The sequence below is a fragment of the Protopterus annectens genome, chromosome 9.part0, assembly GCF_019279795.1.
Source record: "Protopterus annectens isolate FY-2018-M chromosome 9.part0, PAN1.0, whole genome shotgun sequence".
NCBI lineage: Eukaryota > Metazoa > Chordata > Ceratodontiformes > Protopteridae > Protopterus > Protopterus annectens.
In genome coordinates this window covers 1185742741-1185768314 of record NC_056743.1, presented here as the reverse complement: position 1 = coordinate 1185768314, position 25574 = coordinate 1185742741, and the positions used below count along the sequence as shown (strand labels likewise).

Here is a 25574-nt window from a genome sequence, read left to right as displayed (position 1 = left end):
CGAGCCACAAAGCATTATATAAAATTAAGTTTATACCACATGGGATCACTCATTACCAACAGTTCAAAAAATAGATGCAAGAAAAAACAGATATAGTGTCTTACAGAGAGAGAGAGAGAGAGAGAGAGACACACACACACACACACACACACACACACACACACACTCATGCACTCACACACTCACGCACACAGTCAGAAAATACCAGGATTTGCAGGCAGAAATTAGGGCAATGTGGAAGGATTACCCAGACAGCTGCAACAGTAGTAGGAGCAACGGGTCTTATAAGAAAGACTTTACAATCGTACTTAGATATGTTAACAATACATGTAACTCCATGTGAACTGCAAAAGGAGTCAATACTGAGCACATTGCTGGTGTTGCGAAGAGCACTTCTGGTTAACATCAAAGATTGAAACAATATTAATTTCATGATCTTTAATCATACTTTGACTTAGGAATGGGGTCCATTCCCATCATGGTATTAGAAACTCAAAAGACTTGGAGAAATTAAAAAGGAAGATGTACAAATTGCACAAAGAAAGTACCTAAGCCAGAAACCAAACCAGACAGCTGGCTGAGGCCTCCATTAGCCCAGCAGCAGACCTACAACCCATCCATCACAAATAACTACAAAATCCACTTCTTAATCTTCCTTCAGCTTCAGAAAATTACTTACAGATGTAAAAATAATCTGTGAAGCATTAACACTAGTATCATGAGATATCTTCATTAAAAAACTACTTTGACCCCAAATCTTTCTACACGGCTTGACAACTCAAGTGCTCATGCTCTTTAGTATGACATTGTTAATATCACTGAATTTTTATAACAACCCAAAATCCAGCACAATTAGCTTGTAACTGATTGATTTGTCTGGCAGTATCCTGTCAGCTACTGTTAACTCTCACAACCCCTATAGATACACCTCAAAGGATTACCCCCGACAGAGTTATTTCCAATATGTTTTAATTTGCAGCATTTCTTCTGATAACTAGGTAACCTCATAAGGTACACCCTAATTTACTTCTGTAGCTTCACCAGGCAATAGGTTCACTGAAGAAGTTACAAAAAGGGCAGTACTGCCAGTCATGCCAAGGGAAGGAGAGCAGTGGGTATGTAACGTGCCAGTAAAGCTAGGCGAAATTTTAATCATATGTCATTTGTATATCAAACTGATTATGTGCATATGCTTGCGCTGGGACGTCGGGAGGCATATGCACTGTACAGATTTCAGTACAACTTATTCAGAAGAGGGGGTAGCTTTTTTAATTAAAAAAACAGTGTGGCTCCTTTAAGTTACATTTACATACCAGCCAGTCAGAATTGAGCTCACATACCAGCCAGTCAGAATTACATCATCACGTCATGTCCGGCTGCGAGCGGGAAATGTGCATAGCTAATCGCAAATGGATTATCACTGTGGAAGGTGAACGGATTATCAGGTAAGGGGTTCTTGTGTGTGAGCAGGAAATGTGCATAGCTAATCACAAATGGATTATCGTTAAGGGATTAACAGGTAAGGGTGTGTGTGTGTGTGTGTGTGTGTGTGTGTGTGTGTGTGTGTGTGTGTGTGTGTGTGTGTGTGTGTAAGTACAACTGGTTACACTACTGGTTATTTTTAACTTTTTTCAGTTGTTGTCAAGTGTTTACTACTATGACTTCTCTTGCTTGAAAGTTACCCAGATTGAAGCTTCATGGCTTTAACTCTAAAACTACACATACGGCTATCATCCTCTTGCAGGCAAGCCAAAGCCAATGTAATTCTCCTTCAAAAGCAAAATAGCTCATGCTCATCATCTAAAGCACTGCTTAAACATCTTTATGGGAGGTCTACTGGTAACACGCCTTTACTGTAGATCTGGAAGTAGGGTTTGTGTATTTGCTAATCCTGCCATGCTTTCTCATTTATTGCAGCACTTTTCAGACTTTCAGAGTGGCCCTGTGTGGTAATTGTATATGATGATTGCAGTATAACCCTTGAGCCACTGATGGATTATGTCACACATGCAATCGATAAATGCATTATGTCAAGAAAGATATTTGGTGATTCAATAAATGTAAAAGGTTTGTGTGACCAATGGCTTACAATAAATGAAGGTGACCCTGTTTGCATCACTGGAAGGAATGTCTTTCATTGAAGACTGCATTATTTACTGGTCTCAGAGCAGTTGCACACATTACTAGTGAGGATTTGTCACATTTTTCTTTCCCTCTGTTGGATCACGAAATATTTATGGAACCTACTCTGACTGGAATCAGACAGGGGGTAACAGATGGCTGGAGGACTCTTTGGTGATAAAAAATAGTGGATGTACAACATCCATTAAAATTCAGGTAGCTGGCAATTTAAGCACTTAGGTTGTTTTTTGTATCCAAAAGGGGGAAGAGTTTTAAAAGTAATTTAAAGGATATAGTTAATGAGGAAAAACTGTACACCAAACTTGGTCTAACAAGAAATATTCATATGCAACAGATGGAAGCGTTAGTATCAAAAGGAAAATCCAATGATTTCAGGAAAGTTTCTTTCAATAAATAATACAAAGCAACTAAGCAGGTCATGGCAGATACACAGGACAAGAAGGGATTAACTTGCTCTTGAAGTGAATTGTCTTGCACTGCTAGATAGAGGGTGAATGTCCCTGGATACTACTTGCCTGGAGACTGAAGCTGTACAAGGCAATGGTTAATATCTTAGCTATTAAGATTTCAGGGGAAGCACTGACCCAGTCAGGGGATATATATGTAAGACATTTGTTTTCTTTGCTTTATTTTACAAATGGTTATACACAGGTCCTATTCATAATTCCTTGGAATATGAGAGAAGATGTACAAAATGTTTGCAATCCTTTCAACTGCCACATATGTATAGTGCTCATAAGTCTAAGCTGTTTAATCCCATCATGATAGATAAAGTAAAGTAAGCTACTAAATCGTTAGTGACAGAAAAGGTTTCTGGTTTAGATGACATTATGTCTCTACACATTAATGCAAGAGGAAGAGATCTCCCTTATGACCTTTTAATGGATATTTGCTTTAGGGAAAATGTGCATCTTTGTTTATCAATCAATCTTGGTAGTTCTCACAAAGTAAAGGAAAGAACCCCCCCCCCCCCCTTCGCCAAAGAACTATAGGCCAATCTCATTGTTAACACATTCAAATCAGCAAGACTTGTGAAGGAATGTTTTTAACACTAATGCATTTTGAAAGGTTTACAAATAACAAAGCTGCAACAGATTTGGGCTGTCTGATTTGATTTGTCTACTTACTATTTATTTAGGCTAGTCTAGAGGGCCATGGCTTTTCTGGCCTTTTTGAAGAGACAATTAAAGTGCTATATCATTTCACATCATCATTATGTTCTTTCGGCTGTTCCCATTAGGGGTCGCCACAGCAGATCACCTGTTTCCATTTCTTCCTGTCCTCTGCATCTTGCTCTGTCACACCAGCCACCTGCATGTCCTCTCTCACCACATCCATAAACCTTATCTTAGGTCCACATCCATAAACCTTATCTTAGGTCTTCCTCTTTTCCTGTTACCTGGTAGCTTCATCCTTAGCATCTTTTTCCCAATATACTCAGCATACCTCCTCAGCACATGTCCAAACCAACGTAATTGTGCCTCTCTGGCTTTGTCTCCAAACCTTCCACCCATATAACATAGCTGGTCTCACTACCCTCTTACAGACCTTCCCTTTCACTCTTACAGGTACTCGTCTGTCACAAATAACTCCTGACACCCTTCTCCACCCACTCCATCCTGCCTGTACTCTCTTCTTCACCTCTCTTCCACACTCACCATTACTCTGAACTATTGACCCCAAGTATTTAAACTCATCCACCTTTGCCACCTGTACTCCTTGCATCCTCACCATTCCTCTATCCTCCCTCTCATTCACATACATATATTCTGTCTTAGTCCTGCTGATCTTCATTCCTCTTCTCTCTAGAGCATATCTCCATCTCTCCAGGGTCTCCCTCCATCTGTTCCCTACTCTCACTACAGATCACAATGTCATCTGCAAACATCATAGTCCACGGGGACTCCTGTCTGATCTCATCTGTCAACCTGTCCATCACCATTGCAAATAAGAAAGGGCTCAGAGCTGATCCTTGATGTAACCCCACCTCCACCTTAAATGCATCCTTCACTCCCACTGCAGACCTCACCGCTGTCACACTACCCTCATACATATCCTGTACCATTCTTACAGACTTCTCTGACACTCCTGACTTCCTCATACAATACCACAACTCCTCTCTAGGCACCCTGTCATATGCTTTCTCTAAGTCTACAAAAACACAATGCAACTCCTTCTGACATTCTCTGTATTTTTCCATCAACACTCTCAGAGCAAACATCCCATCTGTAGTGCTCTTTCCTGGCATGAAACCATACTGCTGATCACTAATCATCACGTCCCTTCTTAACCTTGCTTCCACTACTCTTTCCTACAACTTCATGCTGTGACTGATCAATTTAATCCTTCTGTAGTTACTACAGCTCTGCACATCACCCTTATTCTTAAAAATCGGTACCAAAACACTTTTTCTCCATTCCTCAGGCATCCTCTCACTTTCCAAGATTTCATTAAACAATCTGGTTAAAAAACTCCACTGCCATTTCACCTAAACACCTCTATGCTTCCACAGATATGTCATCTGGGCCAACAGCCTTTCCAGTCTTCATTCTATTCATAGCTATCCTTACTTCCTCCTTGCTAATCCATTGTACTTCATGATTCACTATCCCTGCATCATCCAACCTTCTCTCCCTCTCATTCTCTTCATTCATCAACCCCTCAAAGTACTCTTTCCATCTCCCCAACACGCACTCCTCGCTTGTGAGTACGTTTCCCTCATTATCCTTTATCACCTTTACCTGCTGCACATCTTTCCTAGCTCGGTCCCTCTGTCTAGCCAATTGGTACAGGTCCTTTTCTCCCTCCTTAGTGTCCAACCTTTCATACAACTCTTCATATGCCTTATCCTTAGCCTTTGCCACCTCTCTCTTTGCCATGCAACTCATCTCCTTATACTCCTGTCTACTTTCTTCATCTCTCTGACAATCCCACTTCTTCTTTGCCAACCTCTTTCTCTGTAAACTCTCCTGTACTTCCTCATTCCACCACCATGTCTCCTTGCCGTCCTTCCTCTGTCCAGACGTGATACCAAGTACCTTTCTAGCCATCTCCCTTACTAGATCTGCTGCTGATGATGATGATGATCATTTCACACATTAAAAACTACTGCCATGCTCTACATTGCCCCTCCTTTTACCTTAACTAAAGATACTTGACAGGCAGCCCCCTGTCCCCTTCCCTTTTCCTACTATGGGTAGAGATCTTGGCCAGACATATTACAGTACATAACACCATGTCTGGAGGGAAAGTTGTAGGGACAGAGGAAAAGATCCTATTATAACAAGACAGTAACTGATAACCCAAGCAATGACATCCTTGTAGTAGGCAGACTGACAGATTTTATGAGGACTGTAAACAAATAAGTTTAAAAAAGAGATTTTTTTTCTAATCAATGCAGTGACTTTCTAAATGCTAATAAATAACCCTCAGGTCCACTTACTGTGCTAAAATAAAGCCCCCTAAGGGATTGGCTGTTCGCAAATGTTTGCACTTGAATCTGGTTATCTCTCTCACTGTTGCGTACATTCAACAACACTGGATACTTTCCTTCCTCAGGGGCTCACATATTCTAGCAACTTTCCAAAATTATACAAGCAATGTTTAAAATGTGTCCCTGGTTTTTGGGCTTTTGTCCCCCCCCCCAATAAATGTTGGATTTTTCCAGATTTCGTGTGCTGCAAAGTTCAGAGATACAGCTGAGTGTCGAGTACATTTTACAAGGAGCTGAGAGCTGCAGGGGAACTAAAGTTTAGTGCTGTTTATGTTGTGTCTGCTTGCACTGTTAATAGCACAACAGGTAGTGTACTTGCTTTTGATGCAGAAGGCTGTGGGTTCTTCTCCCACAGTAGGTAGATGCATTGCTGATACTGTGCTGTGTTGTAAAGGGGGGTGGACGCTGTAGTCCTTTTTGGCAAAGATATCTAGTAGTAACTATGAACCTGTTATCAGTTTGCCATCCATTCCCTATTGCAATATTACTAGCGTATCATTTTTTTTTAATGCAACACAGGTAATTTATTCCTCAAGGGCAACAGGCACTTTATTTGTAGATGTAACCATGAAATGTAAAGTTGTTTGCTAGCAGCAGCCTCTTCATTGGTTACAGATTTCTTCAATGTGGAATTATGTAGATGGCTTTTACTAGTTCAGAGATTGTGCATATTTACTGAAACTGGTGGACTGTAGATGTTTGAGTAGACTTTTATGATGGAAATGTTCTGAATTGGACTGTTTTGTCATTATTGGTGCATGCATTTTGTTTCATTGTATACTGGAAAAATGTTCAAAACAATAAATTTAAAACGCTCTCTAACAACTATACTGTATTATACAAGGAATATAATTTAATACAATCAGGAAGGTGTATCAAAGAGCATGTGTATGTTTCATGTGGAAGGGGCCTATGATTTGAAAACAACCCAAAGTTAATCTTTATCTGCCACTGGCAAAATGTATTTTCTTTGAATGTGGGTTTCAATGCTGTTTCAATGAATGTAAGTTTCAAGGGCAGAGAAGTTTTAATGCTACGTCTAGTTTCATTGTGAGACTGCATTGCTTTGTTTAGCAGATATTTATTGGTGTTCATGCTGTAAAATGCAAAATAAAACTTTTCTGGCAAATTATTTAGTAATGAAGTCACTAAATAATGACCAACGTTAAGTTTCAAAAGCAAGACCTGTTATTCTATCAACTGTCTTAAGTTTATACAAGATCAGTTTTTAGTATTGTCTGTATGTTCCCTCAACATATTTGGACTTGTCCGGATTTCCTGCATTAAGAGGTTGAGAGGTATGTGCAAATAAATCATGTTATAGAATTAGGAATATCCAAACCTCTTAACTGTCCCCAGTTTTGGCTCAAAATGTTGCTCTCCCCCTAATAATCCCTTCGCAAAATAGCAATTTTGGAAGAAAACATGGAGGGTTTACAATTATAAATAACTGTAATGATCAGAGTTATACATTATTTTATTTCAGAAATGCATGTAGATTCTCTAATTTTGTCAGCTGCTCAAGTTAACAGTGCTCATATTAAAATTGTGTCCCTTCTTTGACAGGTTCCCAGCTGTATTGTCTGGCAATTTTATATTTTTGCATCACATTTTTGGTCATTTTTCATAAAATTCCGTTTTTCTGGCAAATTAGTGGCAAATCATTAAAGACTGAAGTTAGAAAATAATTGCAGACATTTGAGTTTCAGATTTCATACCTTTCAGAAAATTCATACTAATGCAAGACCTACTACTATTCTATTATCTTTCTAAGTTTATAAGAGCAATATTTAAAAAAATGTCCTTATTTTTGGGCCTTTGCCTCAGTTTTATTTATGGGTTTGTTGCTCTAAGAGGTTGAGAGGTGTGTGTGCGTGTTTGTGTGTGTGTGTGTGTGTGTGTGTGTGTGTGTGTGTGTGAGGTACGTAGTTAGCATACCTCTCAACTGTCCAAATTTTGCAGAATGTCCAGATTTTTGCCCCATATTTTTTTATCTGTTCCTCATAAATTTTGTGACTTTCTAGGAAATTATTGAAGGCTGAAGTTGCTAAATAATGATAGACATTTGAATTTCAGACTTCATGTCCTTTAGAAAAATTCATACTAGCACAAATCCTGTTATTCTAGCAACTTTCTCATACTAGCACAAATCCTGTTATTCTATCAAATTTCTAAGTTCACAAGAGCATTATTTAATATATGTCCCTGTTTATTTTAGGCTTTGTCCATATTTCTTTCACTAAGAGGTAGGTAGGGGTGTGTGTGTGTGACTGAAACACCCTAGTTAGGGGTAGCAGGTGGTTAGTAATTTACTCAAGCTCAAAACCTGTACCTTAGTTACAGAAAACAAAAGCATGAATCCTCTACCCCAACTACCAAGCTGCATTTTTCAAAGAAATGACTTTCAGGTTCATTTTCAAGTCAAGGAACCAAGTTTGAGTGAATCTATATTATATTACTGAAGAGGCATTACAGCGAATGCCTCTTCATCGACACTAAAAAAGAGCGAACCATGAATTACGAGAATGGCCGTAGCTTGGCTGCAGAGGGAGGGGGTAACAGTTTGAGAGCTGTGAGTACAAATTTGAAAATCCTAGCTACACCCCTGTTTGTGAAGCTGCTTGTATTAAAAATGTAGTGACAGTGCACCCGGCTGGAACGCAAAGAAAAGTACATGCATTATTGTAACTGTTTAAATGTACATATTGTAACCAAGAATACTGGAAGAAAGAGGTTAATCCCAAACTTAAAAATAGTAAAGAGCTTAAATATTGGGCCTAGGCCATAAAGATGTTATCTCACAGTTTTGAATGAAGCCAGAGATGCAATGCATGTAAGAAGTATGGCTTAGTAGCTCTATAGGATGAGTAGAAGTGTTAAAATAGTTTTATGACTTCCAGCAGGTGCAAATCTGAAAAAGCTCTGTGTTTATGGTAACACATATGTGCTAAATCCTGACAGCTTCTAATAATGGGGGATAGTGGGTAAACAGAGTCAGATGACCAGATGTGTGTGATGTCATTCTGTAAGCCGGAAATAATATTTAGATATTAGTAAGAGATTGCTCTCAGTATTCTGCATTCTGTCTTGGATCTGACAACAAGAATCACAAACCCATTATCATCTTATCTTGCTCTATTCAGTAAGTAGGAACAGTAATTCTCTTGGTCAGGAAAATATAGTGAGAATAGTTAAATAATGTTTTTCTGCAACTGTGTGACTCTTTCCAGCTGTGTTATTTTTTAATATTTCCTGTGACTGAAACTATGGTGTTTACTGTAAATAGATATTTAATATTTTCATGTTATTTTATTATTTATTATTAATATGTTTAAACTTCTGATTGTGGCTGGTCCTTTTAGAAAAACAGTTTGCTTACTGCACATTATGGGGGTCATTCTTTTCCATTACCACACAAAATATTCAAGTGGAGGTTTTATGTAACAAAACACAGATTTGATGCATACCAAGTTTATCATTCTCTATCTGCTACAATATAATGCTAGTCTTTAATTAGGGCAAAAGTAGGTGACTAAAATGGAAAAAATGTCCAAAATGTGTTACGTATTAAAATATTAACTGACAGAAAAGTGGAATACCTGCACATGTAAATAAAAATAAAAAAGCACCACGGTGTAGGAAGTAAACTCACTCTATAGAATGCCTCAGTCATTAAAAAAGAAAGCAAATTCCACTTCTTAAAACACTGTACTAGAACAAGGCGGTTTGAATAATTTGGTTAGTGAACTTGCTTATCCTATTCAATGTCAGCGGGATGAGCAGGAAATTCTGAAACACAGCTGAAATGGGAGCCTACCCAAAAAAAGAAGCAATAAATATATTCAGTATCTTTTCTCACTTGGGGACAGAGTAACTAACCCAGATAATTTTTTTTACACACTGTTCTTCACAGCCACAATGATCACACCCCCCCCCCCCCCACCAGGACAAAGCTCTATGCATGTCATAGCTTTATCTCCAGCTGCCAGAAAGTTAAATCTTGTTGATGTCCTTCCTGATTTATTCATATAAAATGGTAATGAAGACATTGAGGCAGCAGACAGGATGATATGCATAAATGTCATTACATCCTATGGCAGAAGAGAGGGGCCTGGTAGCCAGAAGGTGCTGAATTCAAAATAAAGGTTGACATGACTGAAAATCTTCATCCTCCTGTGTATGTCTAAGGGCACATAAAACAGCTGACAAGGTGCTTTTTTTGTGGTGGGGATCCCACCTGATTATGGGAATAAGACTAGGGAACACAGCTCATATTCTCCAAGAAGATGGTGGATGTTTTTACAGTGAGTTGCAAAAAGGAAGCAGAAATCAAGAATGCACAAGTCTTTAAAGAAAAGCCATGGTCTCTCTCAGTAGCTCTTGGGGTAACTAAGGTAGTAAATGTGGACCACCAAGTCTTCACAACAATACATTGTGTTCATTTTCCAAGTTATGATGCCCCATAACACTAAAGGCATAAATGTGCAAACACTGCATCACAGCTATTACTTCAAGTATCATCATACCCATGTACACTCCATAAGTCAGCATCCCTCCAATGCTGGCCACAAAGACATTCTTGATCACAGCAAGCCTTTTCCTTCGGAAATACTTCCGCTCTTCCTCCTCTTCATTGTAATCTTGATTGGTGCCTAAAAAGTCATCAATCTGTAAGAAAAGGGTGGAAAATTACCAAAAGGTTTTGCATCATTTAATCATTTCCTGGCTTGCCTCAGTACACGGATTCCAATGCAGAAAATGTAATGAGGTAATTGTTATTCCATTTTTAAATCATTAGAGTTTTCTTTGCTGTTTCCTACTCTGCATGACTGCACCTAGCTGAGGCCTCCTTTAAATCAGAACCAGACCTGCAACTCATCCCCCATAAAAAAAACTCCTAATCCCACTTATCATCCTTCTGCTACAGAAAGTAACCTGTAGACATACAAATTATATGTGATGCAAATAGGTAAGGCTGCTTTCAGTTCTTTGCAATTTTTTTTGTTTGAGCTAATGACAAAATTAGAGGAATATCTGTGGTTATTCAAGAAGCCAACTTCTCAACTAGTCTTCCTAGCTCCACATCCACTCTGTGGTTTAACAGAGAAATAAAGACATTTTTGTGGAGATGAGTTAATGTAAATGTTTATTAGAATGGTTGAAAGCTACAGAGGTCATGTTCTCAACATACTTGAAGCCATACGCTTCCCTGTTATCATAGAATGCAGTAGGAAATTGGGCTATGTAGTTATTTATGCCTTGATAGTACCCACCCTTACAGTACTCCACCTTTTTCATGAAACAATAGGCCAGTCATACTGAGGGTGAATTTAGCACCTATTCAATTGTCTAATTCCTACTTAAAGGAAGATGGTGCATCACACTGCTTGATCTGGAGAAAACATTTATTCAAGAAAAGGGATAGCTGCTGTCTGACAAATCTGTCCCTCCACCAGGATTTATTTGTTGAGGCAGGTTCATATCACTGGTTCTAGTGTTTACAGGACTGTTTGATCTGTGGGGAAATAAGAGGTCTTGGACTGCCAAATCCCTAATAGCCTGGAAAGCAAGGTACAGCTCACCCCTAAGGAATCTGTCCAATACTAAATATATAAACAAGGCCTCCAGCCTTTTGGTGTGTTAGTTCCATGATCATTTTTTTGTCAGGAACCTTTGGGGGTCACCACAACTGCTTAACATGTTCAATAAGATATATCTCACAGGGGGCATTGTATTCTATGATGGGTCTGATCAGTGTAACTGGCCAAGATTTATTTTTACCGAGAGGAAATACTATTTGTGATCAGCTGTACCAGACAGAAGAATTTCCTGACCACTGTTACACTATGATGGTCATAGGAGAAGGAGTTTGGTCATAGGAGAAGGAGTGATCTACCCATGTTTCAAGGTCTCTCAACACCTTCACTTTACAGTATGGCGTCTTCTATACTATAAACTAGGTGGAGGGTTTGTTTGCCAAATGCAGCAATATTGCATTTTTTAGCATTTATCTGTAGCCCATTTTCAGCATACCAGCCATTAAAATGTTCACACTGTAGCTTCAGAAGGGGATAAAGTATAACACCTAGTTTACCATCACTGGCACAAACACCCAAGATATTGGCTAACCAAAACACAGCTATGGTCTTCTGCAGATTACCAATCAAATATGAAATATGTGGAGCAATTCTAAATGTTAGTGTGTTTGACAGAGAGTTTAAGCTACTGACATGGACATATGCTGACGATCGGCATATGTGAGAGTTAATTATCATTTGGGGGCAGTGTGAAATGACTTGCACTTACAAACCTGTAAAGGGGGGGAAGGATTAAAAGATTAAATTTAAAAGACAAAATTCAAAAATTCCACATTCCATACAACAAGTAAAAATGGAGTTTCAGTGTGGGAGGAACACCTCTATAGCACAGATGTAGAAAATGCCTCCTCCACCCCAAGTATTCTAACTCCAGAGTAGACTACTGGTGTGATGTGCACCAGTTCAATGAATGCACCTTTACAGAATGGTAAAAAAAACTGAAATGTGTGCTGCACTGTGAAAATCACTTCCTCCCCATGGTGATGACAAAGTTTGATTGTATTAAATTGGGGGAGAAACATTTCATTGGGATGTAGGGAAGTGACACGCACAGAAAAAAATGTTGTTTAAGAAAGTACTTTAAAAGCTATGTGAATACCTTTTCACACAATATTCTTGTCCAAAATGGCATTTACAGTTCTCTCCTGCTCTAGCCCCTTCTGATACTAAATGCAGCCTTGAAGAAAGAACAGTTTGAGCCACACATTTTCATTTTCTGTGATTATACAACTCTGGAGTTAGGAAAATTAAGTAGGGGAGTATGGCATCACAGTCCCCTCACTGATGGGGTACACAGGCCTACAGCTCTGCAAAGAATACTTTTTAGTTTGTACCATGTTTTAAATTTGACCATTTTACTTTAGTCATTTTACATTGTCTCTTCATAGAGAAACAAAATCAGCCAATGACACCTCTCCAGCATCTGCAGCTCATTGAGGCAGTTGTGGAATACAGCTTTGAGGGAAAAAAGCTTTTGATCACACAGACAAAGTAGTAGTGCATTTCAAGCTTATTAGGGTTAAAAAGAAAAAAAATCCTGTCTCCTGAAGCTAAATTAGCTTACAGTCTTTAATGGCTAAGGATGGTGGGTTGACTTCTTGAAACTGCATTTCTTCTGCACCTTACAGCCTACCACACTAATCTGAAGACAAAAGAACAAAGAAGGAAACACAGTAAATTGTTCAAAGGTAATTTTAATGATGATGTTACCTCTTTGGTCCAATATAATGACCTGGCATATTTTAGTGACATGCAGTTGTAGGGCTGTAATAGCAGAAATGAAGAAAGCCACAGGTAATGGGAAGCCATACTTCATCTGAAAAACTCTACAAATGACATGACTTGCCTTAGAGCACCTAAAGCTGTGCATTTTCAATGAAACACTAACTGCTTACTAGGTTCAGACTTAAGATATTCCATGCATGTTTAAAGATAAATGTGGACTCAAGCATAACACATTGGTATGTCAGGCACTTAAAGGCCTTGACGACCTGTGGAACACAGAGTGAGGTACTCAATGTCCCAGAGACTGCCAAGTGTCTTATACACCCCAAAAGGAATACATCTGGGTTTTGCTATTCACTAACAACTGTCTGTTCTCAATCCACTGAGATAGAAAGAGAAACTCCTGCTCCAAGGTAGGTTGGATCTCTATAGCTAAGAAGAATATATGCCATAACACCAACTCATCAGCACACACAAGGGTACTCATTCCAGTCTTGATATTAGGAAGAGTGTTAATAAATACTGAGATGAGCAGTGAACTTAAGTGGATCCCTGAAGGCCACCTGGTTAAATTGTATGTAGACCAGATTTGGTGCATCCTACTTTCCATTTGTACAGTCTGTAGGATAACTGACTGACTAAACACTACAACCCTTACAATTCCACAGTAAAACAATACAGAACAATAAGGCAGTTGAATAAAATGGCAAATTTAGTTATATGAACAAAGACAGTACCTCTGCTTTGAATACAATGGAGAATTTACTTATATCAACAAAGGCAGTAACTCAGAGACTGGGATTTTGGATGCAAACCTTTGAGAACAATAATCATACAAAATATTATATTCATAAAGTAGGAGAAGGTATTCCAAGAACTAAGCCAATATGGGAATGGAGAAAGGAGATTCTGCCGATAGGGGTGACTGTAATTAAGGACACAGACTATAGGCAAGACAGGGTGGGAGTATATTGAACAAAACTGGCAAAGGAACCAAGGTATTGGGAGCAAACAGGGAAAGGTAACAGAATGGGAAGATGCTAAGAACTTATTTGGACTGCAGGTTAGAGATTGCCTTCCATATCAAGGACTAATATCAGAGTAGAGGCAGAGAGAAAGAAATAGGGGGGTTCCAAATGAAAGACCAGCACTAGTAGAGTTCTTAGTAGAATCTAGAACAGAAGTGGCTGTTAGGAAAGGAATAATTAGTACATCATATAAAATATTGCATGATAACTATAAGAATCAATCAGAAGAGGTTAGGAGGAGTTGGGAAGAGAGACTGGATAAGCAAATCACAAAGAAACAATGGAGATATATGTATGTCTCCCAAATATGCAACAAAATCCAGAAGATTAAGGATCTTTGCCTGGAAGTGTTTACACAGATATTTTTTTATACCCCAAGCAAGCTCCGAAGAAAGTTTCTTCAGGTAGGCAGCAAATGTTGGAGATGTGATGGGGAAGAAAGATATAACTGGGAACATATTTTCTGGGAGTGTAAGGAGCTGGCAGAATTTAAAGATTCCCTGCAGACTGCTCTGTCAGAGATGCTGGGTGAACAAATTGGAGTGACTAGGGAAGTTATTTTTTGACCTATGATACAGAGTTGGAATTGCCTAGACATAGTAAGGCCTTGCTGAGACTAATAATGATGGCTGCCAAAAAGCAATAACTAGAAAATGGAAATCAAAGTCTAAATCAACTTTACTAGAAGTAACAAAGATAGTAACAGAGATAAAACAACTGGAACTGGGATTCTTAGAAAAGGGTAGGAGTAAATTACACAGGAAAAAAATGGGGAATGTGGGACCACTACATGCACAGGACGAGTGATGTTTAAAACAAGGCAGGATCTGAATGAGCTTTGTAATGGTTGACTGACATTGACTGGACATATTAAAAGTGATGTATAATGTTTGCAGCTACAGTTGTGTTGGCAGGATTTGTAAGGTATAATGTTTGCAATCAAGATTGTGTCGCTATGATTTATTTTCATTTATATTAATGTAAGATTAGAGCGTCTTCTGTGTGGAGACATGCATGAATGGGCATACCTTCATTGAAGGGCTGACAACTCGGCATGTAAAAATCTACTGCCAATTATTAGCAGACTGGAGTTCCGCTGTGGTGACCCCTAACCGGGAAAAGCCAAAAGATCAAACAACTTTAAATTATGATGTGTGACACAAAGATGTTTCTTGTACAAAAAAAACAGTACCTCTACTTTGGCTCTGGTCCAGACCCCACAAGGGGGTATCAGTCAGCAGTTGTTACTCTTCCTGAATATAAGCTATGGCTTATGATATACGAAATTTCAATGAGTCTGTGGTACTGTCCGAGGGAGAAAATACAGTTGTACACTTAAATGATCACCCTCGCAGTAGCCTTAGCTATACAAGTTATATCTTGCATAAGATATAACAGCTGGCCAGTTTTCAAAGCTTGAGGGCATCCTTCAAATACCCAAACCATCAGTCAGTTTGAGCTGAGCTTAGCAAAACAGATTTGGGTGCCAAGCCCTTCAGAGCTTTCACACAAACAGACAGAGGGAGGTTCAGCCTTGAAAATACAATTCTATGAACAACAAGAAATAAATGTCCATACCCTGGTATAAACAACACACCAAAGGAGAGAGACAGTAGTTACTGCAGTAGTGAACATTTGAACATCTACTGTTATGGTACATTGACTTGAAGGAAAAGAGTCCAGAAGCCCCTAGAGAATGGTCTTACCAAAGCTTGATATGGACCTAGAGAAGGAATCAAGCTTATAGTGCTTTGTAAAAGTGTGTACAGCAGACCAAGTAGTAGCTTCTTGAATATTTTTTAGAATCCAAACCTTTCCAAAAAGCCATAGATGAAGCTAAGACACTGGTAAAGTGGGCTTTGACCCTGCCTGACAAGTATAACAAAAGCCTTAGACAACCATTTGGAAACAGTCTGTTTTGACACAGGTTGTGTTTTCATCTTACCTTCACAAAAAATTATCAATCAATCCAAATATCCTAAAGATTTAGTTCTACCAAGATAGTATCCAAGTTTTTTGTGGACATCCAGGGTATGCAGTATTCTCTCTCTCCATTTTTAGGTTCAGGAAAGAAAATGGGATACATAGTTTGGCTTAAAGTAAACCTGGATACCACTTTAGGCAAAAAAAGGATCAGGGTGTATCAAACATTACTCTTCTTGTGTGAGTAGATCCAGTACATGACAAAGTTTATGGGAATAGTCCCTGGCTATTTCCAAAATAAGGAAGAACCACTGTTGCCTAGGCCAGAAGGGAGTCACCACAATGATCTTGGGGAATTCCTTCTGAATCTTCAGAAGTACCCTGGATATTAGTAGAAAGGGTGGAAATGCATACAGAAACATTCCTGTCCCAAGTAAAAGAAAAGGCATCTGTCTTCCAGGCCTTCTTGCATGGACTCCTGGAACAGAATCTTACCAGTTGATTGTTCAAAGATGTCTACTTGAGGAACTGCCCACAGACAGATCAAATCTTGGAAGACCCCTGACCTAGTTTCCATTTGTCTTTGTTTCTATTCATGAGGGACTGCCCTGGTACTACTCAATTTATCTGCCACACCATTTTGCTCTGACGAAATGCAGGATGCCTATAGAGCAAGACTGTGCTGTAAAGTTATATCCCAAGCTAATGTGCCTTGTCTGCCAAGGGGGGTACAACCTGGTCACCCCTTGCTTGCTGATGTACCGCATGGTATTATCTGTAACTACTTGAAGAGGACCAAAGATTGTGCAGGGAGTTAACTGCCTTGATCAGGGCGGGCATCTCCTTCATATTTATGTGCTTGCATTTGTTCTTGGTTTCCTACACCCCCCTGCACTTTTATCCCTTCTGCAACTGCTTCCCAAGCAACACTGAAGTGTCACTGTTGAATGACTGCTATGCAGCAGGGAGGGAGAAGGGGAGACCTGGGTTTAAGGATATCTGTTGCCTCCACCAAAATATTTCTCTTCTGATAAACCCCAGCCCTGGGATTTGAAAAGATAAAGGGTATTGATGCTGGGACCAGAGAGATTTCAGATACCACTGTATCTTTCTCATGTGGAGTCTTGCTGGGGGTATCATGAGAATCATAGATGCCTTGAGACACAAAATCCTGAGGTATTACCTTGCAGTGACTGAAGTACGAGTAAAAGTCCTTAGAATGGATCTAAATAAAGATCCATTTTTCCTGTGGAAGAAAAGATCTTTGAAATGAGGTGTCTAGCTGACATCCCAGGAACACAATTCTGTGTGAAGGAATCAAGAAAGACTTTGGAATGTTCCTTGGAATTCCAGCTTCTCTAAGAGATCACTTTGAAAAAGACTCTGCAAAGATAAGCAAGTCATAAATATGGAAAATTGGAATACCCAGTATTCTGCAATGAGCCATAACTGGAGCTAGACACTTTGTGATCAATCTTGGTACAGTGGGTAGTCCAAACGGTAAGGCTGAGAAAGTACAGTTGTGTACACTTACCATAAATGTAGATGTTCGAGTGTATTCACTGTTGCAGTAATTACATTTGGGTAATCTGCTTGCAGGTTGCCCTCAGTCGGCCTGATTAAGAAAGTCTTAGGTCCTGCGTCGGTTGCTGTCCTTTCTTTCATGACGTCAGGTCATCAGGGGTATAAAACATGCAGCCAACGCCATTACATCAGTTTTTCTTGCCTCAGATGTCAGGTGCCCCCCTAATGGGAAGCAATTAAACATAAAAACACAAAGGTATACCTCCAACAAAAAAGCAAATACACCAAAAAGGCTTTTAAGCATAGTAAAGGAAAGCAGAGGTATAGCCAAAAGAAGTTAGGGGGCAGGAGGAATGGTAACCAGGACTACAACAGTGAATACACTCAAACATCTACATTTATGGTAAGTGTATACAACTGTACTATGTTCTTCATGTTTCACTGTTGCAGTCATTACATTTGGGTAGATTCCCAAAGTTATGGTTGGGAGGAGGAGTTTAGATAGCATTAGGACCAGCTATAAGGCCCTGCAAGACTGCAGTGGCAAAGCCAGCTCTGGATTTAGAGAAAATTGGCAAATGATAATGCTTGGTTAAAGTATGTACAGAACTCCAGGTAGCAGCTTCTAGGATGTCCCTGGTAGGAAACCCTCTGAGAAAGGCTGTAGAAGTAGATGCAGCCCTGGTGGAGTGAGATCTGATCCCCATGGGGGATAGGTTTTTTATGGTGCATATAGCAGAAATGAATGCAATGGCTTATGCATTTAGAAATGGTTTGTTTTGAAATAGCCTTCCCCTCTGCCCCTGCTGCAAATGCTACCAGCAGTTGTTCAGATTTTCTTTGAGGTTTAGTCCTGTCCAAGTAGAATCTAAGTTGTATGTGCACATCCAAGGAATGCAGTATCCGTTCCCCTTTGTTCTGTGGATTGGGAAAGAAGGTTGGCAAATGAATGGACTGATTAAGAGCCACACTGGATACCACCTTGGGCATGAAGGATGGATTGGTTCTGAGTGACACCCTCTCCACATGAAAGATGATGAAAGGCTCCACTTCCATAAGGGCCTGTAATTCAGATACCCTTTTAGCTGAAGTGATTGCTAAAAGGAAAGCTGTTTTCCAGGAAAGAAATTTTAAGTCTGCAGTAGCAGCTGGCTCGAAAGGAGGTAGAGTGAGTTTCTCCAATACAAAGTTAAGGTCCCAGGCTGGTGTTGGAGCTCTCCTGGGTGGTGTCAAGTTTTTCGCCCCTCTGAGGAACTGCTTGAGCAGTGGATGAGAGAAGAGGGGAGGTTCTGTGTTATAATGAGCTGAAATGGCTGAGGAGTGGATTTTAATGGAGGAAAAAGACAGGCCCTTGTGAAGCATCTCAGTTAAGTATTGTAAAATCTGAGGTAAACTGGGTGCTGCTGTGCTCATCCCTTGAGACTGGTTCCAGGCACAGAATCTTTTCCATTTTTCAGCATAAGATTTTCTAGTACTAGGCCTCCTTACCTCTAAGATGACATCCATCACAGGTTTGCTGAGGGATGGTAAGGGAGAGTTTAAGTAAGTATCCAGGCTGCAAGGTTCAGTGTTGGAAGCTGAGGGTGCAGAATCTGGTTCTCCTGCTGAGACAGCAGGGAAGGAGTCTGAGGCAGGTGCCATGGAGGTAACCATGACACACTGCGCAGGAGGGGGTAACAGTGTTGGTTCAGCCAGTCTGGAGCAATCAAAATCATCCTTGGTTTGTCCTGTTTGACTTTTAGTAGTACTTTAGAGAGCAGAGGCAGCAGGAGGGGGGTAGGCATAGACTGATGTTTTCCCAGCTGAAGGACCAAGCATCCACTTTCCAGGCTTGTTTGTGGGGAGTCCTTGTGCAAAATTTGTCCAATTGGTAGTTCTGAGGGGAGGCAACAGGCCTATATCTGGGCTCTCCCATTTACTTGTCAACATGTTGAAAATCCTTGGTTCCAGTTTCCACTCGTGTGGGTCCATGAGGTTTCTTCTTAGTCCGTCTGCCAGTGTATTTAATTTTCCTGGCAGGAATTGAGCTTGTAGGTGCACTTGGTAGCTCAATGCTGTGTTCCACAATACCATGGCTAGTCTGCAGTGGGGGTAAGAATGTGTACCCCCCCCCTGTTTGTTTATATGCCCCATAACTGTGGTGTTGTCTGTCTTTACCATTAGTTGTCCTGGAAGAATGTAGTCCTTGAAGGCTGTCAGAGCATTCTGTACAGTTAACATTTCATTTTGATTGATATGCAGGTGCATTTGATTTGGGTTTCATTTGCCCTGAATGCACTTCCCTGCCAGGTGAGCCCACCATGCATAGTCTGATGCATTTGTTGTTAGGGTTTGGGCGGCAGGGGGTGCTGTGAAAGGTAGTCCCTTGTTTTGGTGGCAGGCCTCTGCCCACCAAAGGAACTCTAGGAGTAGGCAAGGAAAGATAGGAATCATTGTTTCTAGGCTGTGAGAATGGTGACTCCATAGGCTTTATAGATACCACTGTAGTTTCCTCATATGCAGTCTTGCATATGGAATTAGAAGACTGCAGGAGGCCATGAACCCCAAGGCTTGCAGTATTTGTCTTGCAGATAGCAGGGTTTTTGTGGCCACTTGTTTGAAGTAGGTTGTCAAATGAATTTGCTTTTCTGGCATGAGGTAAGCCATCTGGGAAGTTGTATTCAAGCTTGCTCCCAGGAATGTAATTTGTTGACAGAGTACCAATTGTGATTTCTTTTCATTTATGGTGTACCCCAGACAAGTTAGAACCCTTTTTACAAAGGTCAGATGATTCAAAAGTATGTCCTGGCTTTCTGCCTGAATTAGACAATCGTCCAAGTATGGGTATATTTGAATACTTCTTTGCCTGCAAAATGCAATAACTGGAGCAAGGCACTTTGTGAATACTCTGGGCGCAGTAGATAAGACAAAGGGTAGTGCAGAGAAAGTACAGTGTTGTACCTACCATAAATGTAGATGTTCGAGTGTATACATTGCTGCAGTCATTACACTTGGGTTATCCTGCCGTCAGGCAGTTCCCCAGTCGGCCTAACTTCCAAAGTCTTGGTCCGGCATTGGTTGCTATCGCCTCCTCCCTGACGTCAGTACGACAGGGGTACAGAAGATGCAGCTGATGCCATTTTCTTCAATTTTTCTTGCCCCAGATGTCAGGTGCCCCCAAATGGAAAGGCAATTCAAATTGCTAATAAAACATAGATAAGAAAAGCAAACAACAACTTTTAGTTACCAGCAAATACTCCCCATAGGTAGTAAAGGGTAGAAGATATAGGTAAGTACCAGCAAGTAAGAGGGGAAGGAGGGAGGGTAACCTGGACTGCAGCAGTGTATACACTCGAACATCTACATTTATGGTAGGTACATAACTGTACTATGTTCATCGTGTTACACTGCTGCAGTCATTACACTTGGGCAGAATCCCAAAGCTGAGGTAGGATGGCTGGTTCTATAAGGCATTAGGTGTGGCTATAAGGCCCTGCAGCACAGCAGTGGCGAAGCCAGATCTGGATTTAGAATATAAAGGCAAATGGTAATGCTTGGTGAAGATATGCACAGAACGCCATGTTGCTGCTTCCAAAATGTCCTTGGTAGGCACTCCTCTGAGGTAGGCAGTTGAAGTGGCTGTTGCCCTGGTGGAGTGAGATCTAATGCTGCTAGGTATAGGTTTCCCATGGTGTGTATAGCAGAAACGTATGCAATGTCCTATCCATTTTGAAACAGTCTGTTTTGAAAAGGCTTTTCCCTGTGCTCCTGCAGCATATGCTACCAGTAATTGCTCAGATTTTCTGAAAGCTTTGGTTTTGTCCAAGTAGAAGCGTAACTGCCTGTGAATGTCTAAAGAATGCAGTAGTCTCTCCCCTTTATTCTGTGGTTTTGGATAAAAGGTTGGCAAGTGAATAGTTTGATTTAGAGCCACACTTGAAACCACCTTTGGCATAAACGTAGGGTTAGTTCTTAAAGACACCCTGTCCTGGTGGAAAATGAGGAAAGGTTCCACTGCCATTAGTGCCTGTAATTCTGAAACTCTTCGAGCTGATGTTATTGCCAGGAGCAGAGCAGTTTTCCAAGAAATATATTTTAATTCTGCTGTGTTAGCTGGCTCAAAGGGAGATAAAGTTAATTTTTCCAAAACAAAGTTGAGGTCCCAAGTCTGAGTAAGTGCTCTGCGGGGTGGCCTTATGTTTTTAGCCCCTCTGAGGTACTGTTTTAGCAGCAGATTAGAGAAAACTGGAGGATCCGTGTTGTAATGAGCAGAGATGGCAGAGGCGTGGATCTTGATGGATGAAAAAGAGAGGCCTTTGTCCAGCATCTCAGTTAAATATTGCAGAATCTGAGGAATGTTTGGGACAAGAGGGTCAAGGCTGTGAGCCTGGTTCCAGGCACAGAATCTCTTCCATTTATCCGAATAGGCTTTCCTGGTACTAAGCCTTCTGTCCCCCAGAATGACATCCATAACAGCTTTGGAGAGAGGCATTGCTTGCTTGACTAGGGAATTTTCCATACAGCTAGGTTTAAGGTCTTTAGCTGACTGTGAAGTATCTGATTGTTGTGCTGAGTCAGCAGATGTGGGATTTGAGGCAATATTCAGGGTGATTCTTGTGCTAAATTCTTTAAGACTGGGTACCAGCGGTGGCGTGGCCAGTCTGGAGCAATCAGGATCATCTTTGGCAATTCTTGCCTGGCTTTTATGAGAACCTTTGGAAGGACAGGCAGTGGAGGTAAAGCGTATACTTGTAGGTTTTTCCAGCTGAATGAGAGGGCATCCACTTTCCATGCTTGTGGATGGTAACTCCTTGTGCAGAATTTCTGTAGCTGGCAGTTCATTGGGGATGCAAACAGATCTATGTCCGGGCTCCACCATTTCTGTGTTAGCAATCTGAATATTTGTGGATTCAATTCCCATTCGTGGGGATCCATGATGTTTCTGCTTAAGTCGTCTGCCAGTGTGTTTCTCTCTCCTGGCAGGAATTGTGCTTGCAGATGAACTTGATAGTTTAGAGCTGTGTTCCACAAGGTCATGGCTTGTCTGCAGAGGGGGTAGGAGTGAGTGCCCCCTTGCTTGTTTATGTACCACATAACTGTGGTGTTGTCTGTTTTTAGTAGTAGTTGTCCTGGATGCAGCAGGTCCTTGAAAGCTACAAAGGCATTCTGTACAGCTAACATTTCTTTTTGATTGATGTGAAGATGTCTTTGTTCTGTGGGCCACTTGCCCTGAATACATTTTCCTGCCATGTGTGCTCCCCAGGCATAATCCGATGCATCTGTTGTCAGTGTTTGCCTGGCTGTGGGTTGAGTACAAGGCTGTCCCTTGTTGAGGTGACAAGCTTGAGCCCACCATCGAAACTCCTGTTGAAGGCAAGGAATTAGTGGTATAACTGTTTCCAAACTTTGACAGTGTTGAGACCATACACTCTTTATGTACCATTGTAGTTTCCTCATATGCAGCCTGGCATATGGAATTAGAAGTATGCAAGATGCCATGTAACCCAAGGCCTGCAGAATTTTTCTTGCAGGGAGTTGGATTTTTGTTGCCATCAATTGAAAGTATTGAGTCAGTTGTCCTGGCTTGTCTGGCATGAGATAAGCCATCTGGGCCGTTGTGTTCAAGCTGGCACCCAGGAATATTATCTCTTGTGAGGGCACTAGTTTTGATTTCTTTTCATTTACTGTGTACCTCAGGCAACTTAATAACTGTTTTACAAATGCCAGATGCTCTAGAAGAATGTCCTTGCTCTCTGCTTGAATCAGGCAGTCGTCCAGGTACGGATAAATTTGAATTCCTTTCTGTCTGCAAAATGCAATTACAGGTGCCAGGCACTCTGTGAAGACCCTGGGCGCAGTAGATAAGCCAAAGGCCAGTGCAGAGAATTGATAGTGCATTGAACCTGCTATGAATCTGAGGTATCTTCTGCAGTTTTGTCTGATAGGGACATGCAGGTATGCCTCCTTGAGGTCCAAGGTCATGAGCCAAGCTTTCTTGCCCAGCATGGGAAGAAGCTGCTGTAGTGTCTACATTCTGAATTTCAGAACATCCAGGTAAGTGTTTAGAGAAGAAAGATCCAGAATGGGCCTCCAGGCTTTGTCCTTTCTGGGAACCAGAAAGAGTCTTGATTAAAATCCTTGTCCTTGCTCTTTTGGTGGTACCTCTTGAATAGCTCTCATGTCCATGAGTGCTGTAATTTGTTTTTGAGCCTCTGCCCATTGATTTGGTGGCAGATTTGGCATTTCTTTTAACCTTGGCAGAGTGTGAAAGTGGAACCTGTAACCTTGATATACAATGTTGAGAACCCATTTGTCTTTGGTGATCCAATGCCAATTGTGATAGAAAAGTGCTAGTTTTCCTCCCAAGGGGGCTGCCAAGAGAGAGTTGTTTGGCAGCTGTAATGGGAAATCATTGAGGCTGCTTTTTATATGGTTGGGGTCCATCTTCCCCTTCTTTCTGGCCTGGTGCACCCCATTGTTGAGGCCTGTAAGAACCTTGTGGTTGACCTCTACCTCTCGGACGTCTGTATCTGCCCCTTTGAGGTCTGTCTGTAGCCGGAAAGGACCAATTCTTTGTTGGCCAATTTCTGCTAAATCTTAGTGGCTGAACCTGTAAGAAATCCTTTACCGTTTGCATAGATTTTGCCTTATCCTCCATTTTCTTTAATACCTCTTCTGCCTTAACTCCAAATAACACATCCTGCTGTAAAGGTGCATCCAATAATTTTGCTTTAACATAATCTGGTAACGTATGTTCTTTTAACCAAGCATGCTTTCTAATGACAGAGCCTGTAACTGCTACTCTACAGGAGGTCTCTAAAGAATCAAAACCACATTGCAAAGTATGCTTTCCCACTTGTTCAGCTGCATGCAATAAATCCTGCATTTCTTTGAAATTAGGAGGATCTGAATCTGGAAGCATTTTTTGTTTTAACTGAGACATCAAAAATTGCTGATATTTTAGCATGTGAAACTGGCAATTTAAGGCTCTCATTGCTAAGGTTGCAAACGTATATACTTTCTTTCCCCATCTGTCTAATGCTCTGGAATCTCTGTCAGAGGGGACTGGATTTTTTGCTGATGAGGCCTTAATCCCTTTGGGTCCCTGAGAAATAGTTTCAGGGTCAGCAACAGGGCTTTTATACAGAAATTTGTGTGAGTCAGGGACTCTGTAGTATCTGTCAGGTTTAACTGGGGCTGGAGGTAAGGAGTCAGGATTTAAGCTGGATTCAGTATACACATTATCCACAATGTCTAACACTGTCAGAATAGCAAGAGGTCTGTGTTGATGTAACAAAAGGAAGTCTCTGAGCCTTTTCTTGGATTCAGAGTAATCCTGGCCTTCCCAATGGAAATGCTCCCTCATGGTATGTAAGGTTTCCCCAAAGGAGTAGTCCTCAGGCGGAGAGGCTGATGGTATTGATTCTTCAGCGTCAGAGTCCTCATAAGGGGGTAAAGAATATCCTAGGTTGGAGGATGAATCTGAAGAAATGGACACCTGGTCGGATGAGTCATAGTCTGCATCCTGTCTGGGCCTTTTATCAGGAGGAGGATGGGACCCCCTGATCAGAGTGATTAGGTCTTCAGCCATTTTGAGCATTTGTTTCTTAGGCATGGAGGCCTGTCCTGGAGAATGTTGTATTGGTTTCTTTGTTTTTAAAGCAGGCTTAGACTTAGCAGGGGGTTTAATGGTTAACGGAGTAGGTCTGAAAACACCCTCTGAAGCTTCGGGTTGCTCAGCTACTCCGGATCCCTCTGAAGGGTTAGCCTCGGTAGGCTGAAAACCTTGTGCGTCCAAAGGCCCAGCCATCTCCACGTGGGAGTTGGAGGTGGCCTGAGGTTCTGCAGAAGTGGTCTTCAGGGGCTGCAAAGGCGCCTCGCTGAAAACCGGAGAACCAGCGAAAGGCCTAGAAGAGGCTTCGTCATCAGGTTTGGGTCTCGGATGCCTGTCCTTGTCTTTGCGCTTTTTATGTATTCCGGTCATTGGAAGTTCCGATGGCATGGTGTAATTAAATTTTCTGCCAAAGTAATGTCGGGCAAAAATCAAACAGACGTTTGATAGTGCGCTTGTTAAACCTAGCACAAAACCGACAACCAGTGACTTCGTGGTCTGGGCCTAGGCATGGGATACAATAGGAATGGAAATCCTTATGAGGTATTTGC

The 25574-nt window shown here is 40.9% G+C and overlaps 1 protein-coding gene across 1 annotated transcript in view; it reads right to left on the bottom strand.

The window, feature by feature from the left end:
• Positions 1 to 25574, bottom strand: part of UNC93B1 (unc-93 homolog B1, TLR signaling regulator) — a 374232-nt gene that overhangs the window by 272814 nt on the left and 75844 nt on the right. The window contains exon 3 of the mRNA XM_044084084.1: positions 10162 to 10303. Coding sequence (XP_043940019.1) covers positions 10162 to 10303 — 142 coding nt within the window. The remainder of the gene's footprint in view (positions 1 to 10161; positions 10304 to 25574) is intronic.